This window comes from Schistocerca piceifrons, chromosome 2, assembly GCF_021461385.2.
Source record: "Schistocerca piceifrons isolate TAMUIC-IGC-003096 chromosome 2, iqSchPice1.1, whole genome shotgun sequence".
In the NCBI taxonomy this organism is placed as follows: domain Eukaryota; kingdom Metazoa; phylum Arthropoda; class Insecta; order Orthoptera; family Acrididae; genus Schistocerca; species Schistocerca piceifrons.
In genome coordinates, this window is record NC_060139.1 from 656263374 (window position 1) to 656276182 (window position 12809).

General features: G+C 42.3%; 1 protein-coding gene across 1 annotated transcript in view; it reads right to left on the minus strand.

Moving 5' to 3' along the window:
- Positions 1-532: 532 nt before the first annotated feature.
- The window catches only part of LOC124775710 (tektin-1), a 176819-nt gene continuing 164542 nt past the window's right edge, over positions 533-12809 (minus strand). The window contains exons 7-8 of the mRNA XM_047250537.1: positions 2646-2800; positions 533-743 (exon numbers count right to left, since the gene is read on the minus strand). Of these exons, the coding sequence (XP_047106493.1) occupies positions 533-743; positions 2646-2800 (366 nt within the window). The remainder of the gene's footprint in view (positions 744-2645; positions 2801-12809) is intronic.

Genomic DNA, 12809 nt, shown 5'->3' on the forward strand with positions numbered 1-12809 from the left:
TCCCCCGCTTCTCTTCCGCATGTACACACAGTGCAATTGTGGTACATGCAACTGCTGCTGTTGACAACAAGCTGTTGTTGTCCACCATCTTGAACTTTGACGAAAAATATGATGACAGTGTAATACCCCTTCTAGCGCTACGTTAAAGATCTTTGTCAAATATATTTGACGGAATATTTGATCACATCTTTGATCGAATCTTTGACAAAGAAATTTGATAGTGTAATACCGGCCTAAGAAATCCCAAATGAAGCAGGCACGACCTCGGCTATGATGTAAGAAAAGCCAGCAATAGTATCGAAAACTGCAATGAAAGTTCCACCTGAAGATATCGCGAGTTGCTGCAGGATTACGATAACCTGACCGCAGAGACGTCTATCAGTTCGTGCACGACTAAGCTGCGTTTCTTACGACGTCAGGAACGCCACGCTGGCTGTCTCGAGCTTCGTCTGGGGAACAGGGGGAGACGCACACTAGCACGTGACCCGGGACGCCGCCGGTCTCGGAGAGGCGGGTGTGCCACAGGCAGCGGTCAGTAGCCGGCCAGGACGGTGGTGGAGGGGTAGTCGGCGCGCAGGGCGCGGCAGCGGCGGTCCACGGCGAGCGCGCGCTGCTTGCAGGCGATCTCGTGCTCGAGCCCGGCCCGGCGCGCCACCAGCGCCGCCAGCGCCGCCTGCGCCCGGCGCAGCTCCACCTGCTGCGCCCCCACGTTCTCCTGCACCTGCCGCGCCTCCTCCAGCAGCCTGCACACACACACGACACCTCGCTTCTTCCGGGAACACGCACACCCGTAGCCTACGGGATACAGAGCCTGCGGCACGTCGCGAGTGAGTGCCGAGCCGCCGGGGCAATTCCGTAGGCTTCCACTGCACGACTCGCGCGTTCGGTAAGCTTTAGGCGACAGTGTGAGGACCATCGCCCATATCTGAGCTTTACTGGACTTGAATTTGTGTCTTCGTATTAGGGAACAGTTCTCAAACTGACGGGGCTACTAGCTAAGTATAAACAGTGTGTGATTAATCGTGAGTAGCACTTTTCTGTCGAAAATGATAGATCTCTCTGGCACTCGGTATATGTGTTCGAAATGGGGCGTACTTGCTGTGTACCAGGTTGTAATGCACACTACTGGCCATTAAAGTTGCTACACCACGATGATGACGTGCTACAGACGCGAAATTTAACCGACAGAAAGAAGATACTGTGATATGCAAATGATTAGATTTTCAGAGCATTCACACAAGGTTGGCGCCGGTGGCGACACCTACAACGTGCTGACATGAGGAAAGTTTCCAACCGATTTCCCATACACAAGCAGCAGTTGACCGGCGTTGCCTGGTGAAACGTTGTTGTGATGCCTCGTGTAAGGAGGAGAAATGCATACTATCACGTTTCCGGCTTTGATAAAGGTCGGATTGTAGGCTACTGCGATTGCGGTTTATCGTATCGCGACATTGCTGCTCGCGTTGGTCGAGATCCAATGACTGTTAGCAGAATATGGAATCGGTGGGTTCAGGAGGGTAATACGGAACGCCGTGCTGGATTCCAACGGCCTCGTATCACTAGCAGTCGAGATGACAGGCATCTTATCCGCATGGCTGTAACGGATCGTGCAGCCGGGTCTCGATCCCTGAGTGAACAGATGGGGACGTTTGCAAGACAACAACCATATGCACGAACAGTTCGACGACGTTTGCAGCAGCATGGATTATCAGTTCGGAGACCATGGTTGCGGTTACCCTTGACGCTGCACCACAGACAGGAGCGCCTGCGATGGTGTACTCGACGACGAACCTGGGTGCACGAATGGCAAAAAGTCATTTTTTCGGATGAATCCAGCATCATGATGGTTGCATCCGTGTTTGACGACATCACGGTGAACGCATATTGGAAGCATGTATTTGTCATCGCCATACTGGCATATCACCCGGCGTGATGGGATGAGGTGCCATTGGTTACACGTCTCAGTCATCTCTTGTTCGCATTGACCGCACTTTGAACAGTGGACGTTACATTTCACATGTGTTACGGCCCGTTTGCTCTACCCTTCACTCGATCCCTACGAAACCCTACATTTCAGCAGGATAATGCACGACCGCATGTTGCAGGTCCTCTACGGGCCTTTCTGGATACAGAAAATGTTCGACTGCTGCTCTGGCCAGCACATCCTCCAGATCTCTCACCAACTGAAAACGTCTGGTCAATGGTGGCCGAGCAACTGCCTCGTCACAATAGGCCAGTCATTACTCTTGATGAACTATGGTATCGTGTTGAAACTGCATGGGCAGCTGTGCCTGTACACGCCATCCTAGCTCTGTTTGACTTAATGGCCATGCGTATCAAGGCCGTTATTACGGCCAGAGGTGGTTGTTCTGGGTACTGATTTCTCAGGATCTATGCACCCAAATTGCGTGAAAATGTAATCACATGTCAGTTCTAGTATAATATATTTGTCCAATGAATACCCGTTTATCATCTGCATTTCTTCTTCGTGTAGCAATTTTAATGGCCAGTTGTGCAATTTACACTTTCCAAGAATTATAACTATATTGCCTTCTTGTATGTCTTTTACAAAAGCCACGGTTTTGATGATTGGAAGACAAAAATTCAGATACACAAATAAGTAAACAGAAGGAAAGGAAACGCACGCAGCCTGCGGCGCGTCACGGCAGTTCTCGGCGCCGGGCCTGGCGAGGCGTGCATGCAGGCGCGTCTGCACCTTCCGCAGCGCCACCTCGTGGTTGCGCAGCGCCTGCTTCACGTCCGCGATCTGCTGCTCCGTGGCCGCCGTCCGCTCCAGCACCTGCACACACAGACAGACCTATGAGTGATGCGAAAAGACTCAGAAACGACATGTGGAGAGCGACACATCGGTCTTATGGGGACTTTCTAATGGATCTGCTCAGTGGCACACATTTGTTTTTAGTTCCATACATTCCAACTACTCGATCCAATAACCTTTTTTGGCGAAACACAGCATTTTCATTTATGTTTACGGCTAAACAGATAGTTAAGTATAAATTATTCATATTCAAATATGAAACTTTGTAACGAAAAGTTATTTTAGACTAGAGATTGAAATACTATAAACGTGTTAACCACATTTTACAATTTTGAAAAACATTCGTAATTATTATTTTCATTATTATTTCTACAATTTTTATGATCATTTATAGCATCTATAATGCCAATTCAGCCAAGTATTAAGTACATACACATTTATTTTTGATTGTATAGATCAGTGGTAAACAGACCCGCCAGCGTAGCCGAGCGCGCTAACGCGATGCTTCCTGGACTCAGGTAGGCGCGCCGCCCAGGATCGAATCCGCCCGGTGGATTAACGACGAGGGCCGGTCTGCCTGCCAGCCTGGATGTGGTTTTTAGGCGGTTTTCCACATCCCACAAGGTGAATACTGGGCTGGTCCCACGTTCCGCATTAGTTACACACGTCGCAGACATTTGAAACACATCCACACTATTTCACGATTTACACTAGTTGCAGACAGTTGGGGTAGACTTATTCCATCCTGGGTGGTACGGGGTGGTGGCAGGAAGGGCATCCGGGCATCCCTAACACTAACGTTGCCAAATCCATTGTTACCACGCCAACCCTGCGATCGCTGCAAGACTATGGCGTCAGCGAAAGCGAAAGAAGATCTGTGTTAAACAATACCTTCACATCATGGTATACACTGCTGATCTCTTTGTCTTTTTGGTGCATTCTACGTACTTCCTGCTGACAAGGCTGTCGTGTTGGTTGCCAATTTGTGCCAAGACAGGCATATTTACAGAATAGTTTTGTAATTCCATACCTCAAGAGCAAAAGCATGTAATACCCTCTCCTTGAGCATGACAATGCCAGACCACACACCAGCGCTGCGACATCTTCAGCAATCTAACACTTTCAGTTCTCTTGTCGTCGATCATTCTCCATTCGGTTCCGAACTGGCCCCATCTGATTTTCATCCTTCGACGACTTCACTTTGATAGTGCCTCAGAGAGCAGGAGATTTTCAGTGGTTTTATCAGTAATAACTCTGATTAAAGGTAGTGGACTGATCGGAAACTCTCGTACCGTGGTGGAATGTAATTGAACAAGTGTGACGAATTTCCCATTAGTGAGAAGTGGGATAATATCTTCTTGAGAATTAAAGTTATCTCTGTTTGGAATCATCGTTTCTTTAGGTTAAGTTCTGTTTATCTGTCCGAGGTGTATCTACGCGTGTCGCCGAGTATAGTCGAGCTACGCTTGACGTCACCGCAAGAGCAGCAAAGAGACCGCCGCGCCGTACGCTGCTCCAAGAAATACAGACGACACGAACGCCCACGGACAGTAATGTCGACGGTACTGGTGTTTTTGTTATGATGTTCATTTTGCTTAAATGAACATCATTTTGCTTAAATGTTACACTTAGTACAAATCAGTCAGTGGTGTGATAAGAGAAGACAAAATTCTGCATTATCTTCAATTTATTTGTTTTGTAAATAAAAACAGTCTTTTCTTGCTTCGCTGTATCTTATTTCTTCCAGACGCGTTTCGCCTTTTTGACTGTAAGACATCATCAGTGGGATCTAGAATGATAGAGTTTTGTTTTGATATGTGTTATTTATGGATGTTAAAACAGTTTATGTTAAGTTTTTTATACGTGAATAAAAGAAGTAATCACTTATTTACATAAAAAACGAGACGTGAATTGTTTTTAGATCTACAAACAACACATATCAAAACAAAACTCTATTATTCTAGATCCCACTGATGATGTCTTACAGTGAAATAGGCGAAACGCGTCTGGGACAAATGAAATACAGTGCAGCAAGAAAAGGCGATTTTTATTTAGAAAACAAATATTTCTGAGCTTGCTGCGGAAGATGTCCGCGCAGACTAACTCGTTTTATCTTTAATGTGTTGTACTATTCCTTTAGTATAGTTGCTAACTTATGAATAACTAAGGAGTATCTATCGGGAGTCTGTCGACTTTTACTGAATGCAGAAGTGTTTGACAGTCGCGGTCTCTCACGCGATGAGTTGAGGTTGTGGCCCCATCAACAAAGCAACAGTTATGGTATCAAAAAGCAGTCTCTCGATGGGAGAAATGTGTTCGTCATCAGTGTGGTTATGTTGACAGATAAATATGTAAACCCGAAGAATAAAGATGTAGTATTTAACACCGTTTGTTTTATTTAAAAAATATTAAGAGTCTTCAAATAAAAATTCGGAGACATTACTTTTCAGCAAGTCCTCGTAATTTCGAAAATAACAAAAGGCGTGTCAAATGTTTCTCTAATCTGTTTTATTTCTTTCGTTTACACAAATACTTCAACAAAATATTGACCATTCTTACTTCAATTTCTTTTTATTTCGTTCAGAAAGCATGAAATATATTTAAGTATTGACCTGTTTTCAATTATTATTAAGGGTATATAGATCAAGAGAAATTAGATAGTTGATCTGACACTTTTAGACAGTTCATTTATATAGCTAGCAGTAGCTGTTTGTGAAGTATTTCAATTTTCTCTCAAGTCACTACTGTATGTAAGATTTCTTAATTACATCGTCTACTTTCAAGTAATTAAATCACTTTTGTATAGCAAATATACACCTCTTGCTAGTCACTTTTATAGCTCATTTGTCCATTTTGCACTCTTTGTTTGTACATAAAAATTCGAAAAAAATGCATAGTATAATTTCTAGGGAGTCCTGTTTTCACTCCGCTCAAACATTTGCCCAAAAACAAAAATTTGTTTCACCCAATCATTATTTTGTTTAAGAACTGCCACCAGCAAATATATAGTACACACACATCGGCGCATTTCTATGAGGTATTAGGGATAATACAGATTATCATAATCTTCATTTGGAAGAAACTTGGTGAATGTAGCTGAAACCACTGTGAAAAAACATGTACCTGAAGCAGGGGCCTACTGACAATGTAGTTTCCCGAAAATAAGAGAAGTTCACTGCAACTTTTTCGTGTTATATAACTCTTTCGTACGTTCCAGCTGCCTATTCTTGATGACTAGCCAATTCTCTGCACACTTCTTCAAGAGTCTCTTCCTTACTCTGAACTCCTTGTCAGTGGCTTCAGCTGAGCTGTCTACTTCGATCTTTTGCTGACAATCCATAACAGTGATGTCACTCCCGGGTTGGATGCCTAAATATCCATTATTAGCATCTTTTTAATCAAACCATCACGGAAAAATTTTATGGCTTCCATACACCTGCTCCACTTCCCGTGTTTTGTGTTTGTATGACACTGCGGAAATACTAGCTGCGCTCGGAGACAAATGATTATCTTTCTCCGCTGTTCGCAGCGCCATTATGAAGTGTCAACTTATCGTGGCCGAAATGTATCTGAAGAAACTTATGGACAGAAACAAAAGTATAAGGAGTGCTCTGCCCATGTTAAGGCCCCATTCGCTCTTTATCTATCCACGGGTTTGTCAAACAAGCCTTTGCATGATCCATCAACTTTATCAGTTTAATCTCACTTTTAAAGCAGACATTGTTCGTGTATGCATTATTTTGACACCAATGGGAATAGTTAGAATTGCAGATAAAACATTTCTAAAATTGACTCTGGCACTGTGTTTAAAGAAGAAGAAGACACTTTCCAGGAAATGGCTTAAAATGACAGAGAGATATACACACAGAAACCTGGTAAAGGAAATTTTACGCTCGGAACTTTCTCCAAATTGAAAGTGAAACTTTTAATAAATTGTTTACAGTGACTTCGTCCTCACATTGAAAAGGAAGACACAAGTAAGGAAAATTTGTTCTCTTTTACTTGTTTCTCTAATGGCACTTCACTAAAATACCACAACTTGCGGACATATAACCTACATCGTCTGTGGAAGAACGGGAGAGGTTCGATTTTTTATTTTGTTCCACTTCCTCTTGTATGTTGTGCGTAGGATATTGATTCTCTTCATAACCTCTTCCTGCATGATATATGACTGGGGAAGAAGTGGCACCTTTACCATTTTCGTAACTCCCAGTGCTATTTTGTTTTTATCTTTGATCGTAATTTCTATAGTTGTGGAAGATCACGATACAGAGAGATAACTGTAATAAAACTCTTTTTCACTAAAAATGCACGGCAAAACATCAACACAAGCAACACCCGCCATCTTATCAAACAAAATTTCTTCCAAGCAAGTAAAACACAGTCTATGTTTGACATACAAGTCAAACAGCGCCATACATGGCCAAATAGTTGACAAACCTAATAAAGTTGGACAACCTATTTGACTGTCTATGTGAGTCTTTACGATATGGAGCTGAAGAACGGCAGCAGCACTTTTAGTGGCCTGGCAGTGAACCAATGTCCATTTACAGGAAATTTTTGATTTATATGAGTCTCATCCCACTATTGTGGACTCCCATTCTCTCTGAATTGTGGTCATTATCTAAGTTAGAGCAGAGTTACAGGCTATTATCATCACTCTTGGGAGGGGGGGGGGGGGAGGAGGCGACAAACTTTTTGTCTGGTGCGCCTATATACACTACTGGCTATTAAAATTGCTGCACCACGAAGATGACGTGCTACAGACGCGAAATTTAACCGACAGGAAGAAGATGCTGTGGTATGCAAATGATTAGCTTTTCAGAGCATTCACACAAGGATGGCGCCGGCGGCGAGACCTACAACGTGCTGACATGAGGAAAGTGTCCAACCGATTTCCCATACACAAACAGCAGTTAACCGGCGTTGCCTGGTGAAACGTTGTTGTGAAGCCTCGTGTAAGGAGGAGAAATGCGAACTATCACGTTTCCGACTTTGATAAAGGTCGGATTGTAGCCTATCGCGATTGCGGTTTATCGTATCGCGACATTGATGCTCGCGTTGGTCGAGATCCAATGACTGTTAGCAGAATATGGAATCGGTGGGTTCAGGAGGATAATACGGAACGCCGTGCTGGATCCCAACGGCCTCGTATCACTAGCAGTCGAGATGACAGGCATCTTATCCGCATGGCTGTAACGGATCGTGCAGCCACGTTTCGGTCCCTAAGTCAACAGATGGGGACGTTTGCAAGCCAACCACCATCTGCACGAACGGTTCGACGAAGTTTTCAGCAGCATGGACTATCAGCTCGGAGACCATGGCTGCAGTTACCCTTGACGCTGCATCACAGACAGGAGCGCCTGCGATGGTGTACTCGACGACGAGCCTGGGTTCACGAATGGCAAAAAGTTATTTTTTCGGATGAATCCAGGTTCTGTTTACAGCATCATGACGCTCGCATCCGTGTTTGGCGACATCGCAGTGAACGCACATTGGGAGCGTGTATTCGTCATCGCCATACTGGCGCATCACCCGGCGTGATGGTATGGGGTGCCATTGGTTACACGTCTCGGTCACCTCTAGTTCGCGTTGACGGCACTTTGAACAGTGGACGTTACATTTCAGATGTGTTACGACTCGTGGCTCTACCCTTCATTCGATCCCTGCGAAACCCTACATTTCAGCAGGATAATGCACGACCGCATGTTGCAGGTCCTGTATGGGCCTTTCTGGATACAGAAAATGTTCGACTGCTGCCCTGGCCAGCACATTCTCCAGATCTCTCACCAATTGAAAACGTCTGGTCAGCGGTGGCCGAGCAACTGGCTCGTCACAATACGGCAGTCACTACTCTTGATGAACTGTGGTATCGTGTTGAAGTTGCATGGGCAGCTGTACCTGTACACGCCATCCAAGCTCTGTCTGACTCAATGCCCAGACGTATAAAGGCCGTTATTACGGCCAGAGGTGGTTGTTCTGGGTAGTGATTTCTCAGGATCTATGCACCCAAATTGCGTGAAAATGTAATCGCATGTCAGTTTTAGTATAATATATTTGTCCAATGAATACCCGTTTATCTGCATTCCTTTTTGTTGTAGCAATCTCAATGGCCAGTAGTGTACATTTTGATCCTCTGGCGATTTTACTTACAATTTCGTAATTCTATTTGTAATGTGCTATAACCCAATGATCATTGATATTCCTTCACGGTTACTCAGCACGAATTTCTGACTCTATTTCCAGCTTGTGGTACAGAAGCATGTAATTTACTTATACAACTGACAACACTGTTTTCAAAGTACCATTGTCTATGTTGCGAAACATGTATCTTTTTCATTGACAACGAGTGTGTTGTGTACATTTTTCCAGTGCGTATTTCGTAAGTAATATCTTTTTATTCATTTATTAGTCTTGTGATTTAACTAGAAGCACTTACTCAACGGTTCTAAAATCTCTGTTTGTGTTTCAGAATGCTTTCAACAGAAGTTATTCTGGTTCCCAAAGCTCTTTTAAATTGTAGAAGGAAGAGATTACAAGGTGATTGAGTATATCTCTATAACATGTATACTCTAAAATTTTTAAATTAATTCTGCACTTAATGTTATGTAATTCTGTTTTTAAGCTAAAATCTTTAATTTTACGTCACGTTTTAGAACGAATAGTCCGCAGCTCGTGGTCGTGCGGTAGCGTTCTCGCTTCTCACGCCCGGGTTCCCGGGTTCGATTCCCACCGGGGTCAGGGATTTTCTCTGCCTCGTGATGACTGGGTGTTGTGTGATGTCCTTAGGTTAGTTAGGTTTAAGTAGTTCTAAGTTCTAGGGGACTGGTGACCATAGATGTTAAGTCCCATAGTGCTCAGAGCCATTTGAACCATTTTGAACGAATAACTCAAAATCACTTTCTGGATCTCAGAATATTGTGAGTGGTACAATTAATTTCTGACGATTTTCTACAGCACTAGCTTCAAAACGCGGAGTACTGAAAAATGTAATGTACTATATTCACATCTGTGTTTGTTCTTAGAATAAACGGCAACTACTATTTACACTTCAAAAATGGTTCAAATGGCTCTGAGCACTATGGGACTTAACTTCTGAGGTTATCAGTCCCCTAGAACTTAGAACTACTTAAACCTAACTAACCTAAGGACAGCACACACATCCATGCCCGAGGCAGGATTCGAACCTGCGACCGTAGCGGTCTCGCGTATTTAGACTTCAGTTTTGTGGGTGACTCGAGCTCCGTGAACAACTATAACGTAAAGATCATCTATTCATAGCGAAAAAATGTTGTATTGCTAAGTATGCAACAACTTACTTCGTTCCTTAAATACCAGTTAATTAGTTTCGAATAAATTTCACCTGTCATTACATAAATAAAGTCTCATTCTAGCTCTAGTTATGAGCTCTGTTAGCTTCCCGTCCTCGCAAATTTCAGCGAAGTAATTCTTCTTTACTGTCTTTATTTATTCGCTTGTTACACCATTTACGCTCGATGCCCCATCTTCCACAGATACTGAAAGCTTCTTCAAGCAGTTTGCTGAATGATCATTTGAAGCTGACAACGCCATTCCTAAGAAGTCATGATTACGCAGCTGTATCGTTCGTACTCACAGATTTCAAGTCTTGAGATACAATGTTGATCTTTTACAAGCCGGTACTTCACATTGAACAACAAGTCTATAGGATTCAATTATATTTTAAGACCTATGGCTGCACTTCGTTTCCTACGTTTATTGTTCGTAAGAAACATGTTCCGTGCCTTAACATCTACTTGGCATTATTCTTCTATGAAGAAGATACTGACTGAAAAAGAAAGCAAGTTTCTGTAATACTCTTTTTATACTTCACATGAAAGTATAGCCAAGTCTAAAGATTTATAATATGCCTAATTTTGTAGGCTTCTGAAGATGGCAAATCGATTTGTCAAAACTGGTAAAGCATAATAAAATTTATTTGCAGCTGATAAATTTATCCCGAAAAAATAATACTACAGTTGTAGAAAAATACACCAACGAATAAAACATAAAAATCCAAATAAATGAACACAAATTACCATCAAGTAGACAAGTGCTGGAAGTGTTATATTATAATGTTCGAGAAGCAAAATTTCTCATGAGTGAAATTGCTGATCTTGTGGTTGGTGAGTGTATTATATTTTTGGAAAAAGCAAGAATTCCGAAAAGACGTATTTCAGAGTTGTCGACAAAAACTTATTAACTTGCATTCAGAATGGATAAAATAGCCAAAAAACCCAAAAAGATCATGATTTGTTTAAGGTCTGTGAAAAGTAACCTATAACTAATTTGGACAATTTATTTGATATCGCATGTGCCAGGACTCTACAGACACCCAAGCTGGAAGAAGACAGTGAGAGCCAGAGTTTAAAGGCTGCCTTGCAGGGGTTAACTGAATACATGCGGTGAAAGAAGAAAGGACGAGACAGAGAAACCTGGAAGAATAGGAAAGGAACTTTACTTCCTTCTTTATCATCTGTAAAATCAGATAAGGCGTTTTACCACCTTAAAGATGAATGCATTTTACCTTGAACATAAATTGGACAGGGAGTTGTGGTATTTTCAATGCCATTATCACATATGTGAACTTATTTTTTAAAACGTGTATTTGAATGCAAAGTACTTGGTGTAACAAGTAGTCCTGACATACCAATTTTTGAGCATTTGGCAAAAACTGGTAAAGTATTAATGTCAGTAAGTTTTACACTGGAGAAAAGATTGTAGATTTGATTTAACGGGTCAGTAATTAAGGAGATGTGAACATTTTATGAAAGTGATTCAGATAAACCAATAATGAAAGCTTATTAACGTGAACTCAGAAAGCTCTGTATAATATTTTTGATAGGAGACTTTGGAAAAAGAAACTGAAAATATACTCTCCTGGAGCAATGTAACAACCAAGACGGATAACAAGAGCAATTTGTGGTTTATAAATGTTTCTGCTAAGATCACAACTTGAACTGTCCCTTGAAAATAAAAATGTACTTAAAGATCTCTCTTTCCATTTTCAGTGTTTAAGTCAAACCGTGGCTTCAGTGCAGTGGAAATGTAACAACTCCTCATCTGGATCTTTGCTTCTTAAGAGATTTGCAATCATAGGAACCAATAGAACCATACAACTTCGAAAGAAGCTATCAGGAAATTTAGTCATCGTTTGTTCTATGTAGCAGAGCAGTTATCTCTTTTATCGCTCTTTTATGATGAAATAGACGTACAAACCAAAATGGTAGAAAATTTCGACAGACAGACTACAAATGGAAAAGAGATTTCTTTCTTTCTGTGGAGAACTGGATGGACCATTATATCGAAAGATATACAATGTGTTCATTGTAACTGAAGACATTGAAATATCTCTAAAACTACACAGTGGAACAAAGAAAGTTGTAATTCCAGTTTGTTTGTCTCAGAGAGGGACATACAACGATACCACACTTGGACCGACACCCCATCCTGTGCATGGATGGCGGGGGACAACTTTGAAATCTTCAATGGGAACCCCAATTTTTTATCGCAGATTATGATTCCACAGCACAATCTACATACGTTTCGTATGTAGCATTTTCTTCTTTCTGCCACAGATAGCACTTCAATCAGAGAAATATAAATGGGTATGCTATCGTAATTTACGACGTGGTACTCAATGGTCCCTGAATTTCAAAGGCATGTGGGACCCCACGTGCACTCTGCATGGGTAGGACAAGCCAATATTTCACAACTTCTAATTGGAAACCCCATTAGCAACATTGTATTCCTCTGACATATCGAACAGGGGACTACTCGATGCCCCACTATGGCTGCAGCTCTAGACGAGCGTCACTCTACTTTTCGAATAAGAGTAAGAGTTTAAACATAGTACTGTCAACTTCAGTACACTTAGTGATCCACTTTTCAAATGACCATACCCAGGACAGAAGCATATCTGTGCGATTATCAACACATGCGTTTCTCATGTGGTCGACCATGTCTTCATGGCCTGTTGGCACTTACTGGTACACCTCATCTGTTAAATATC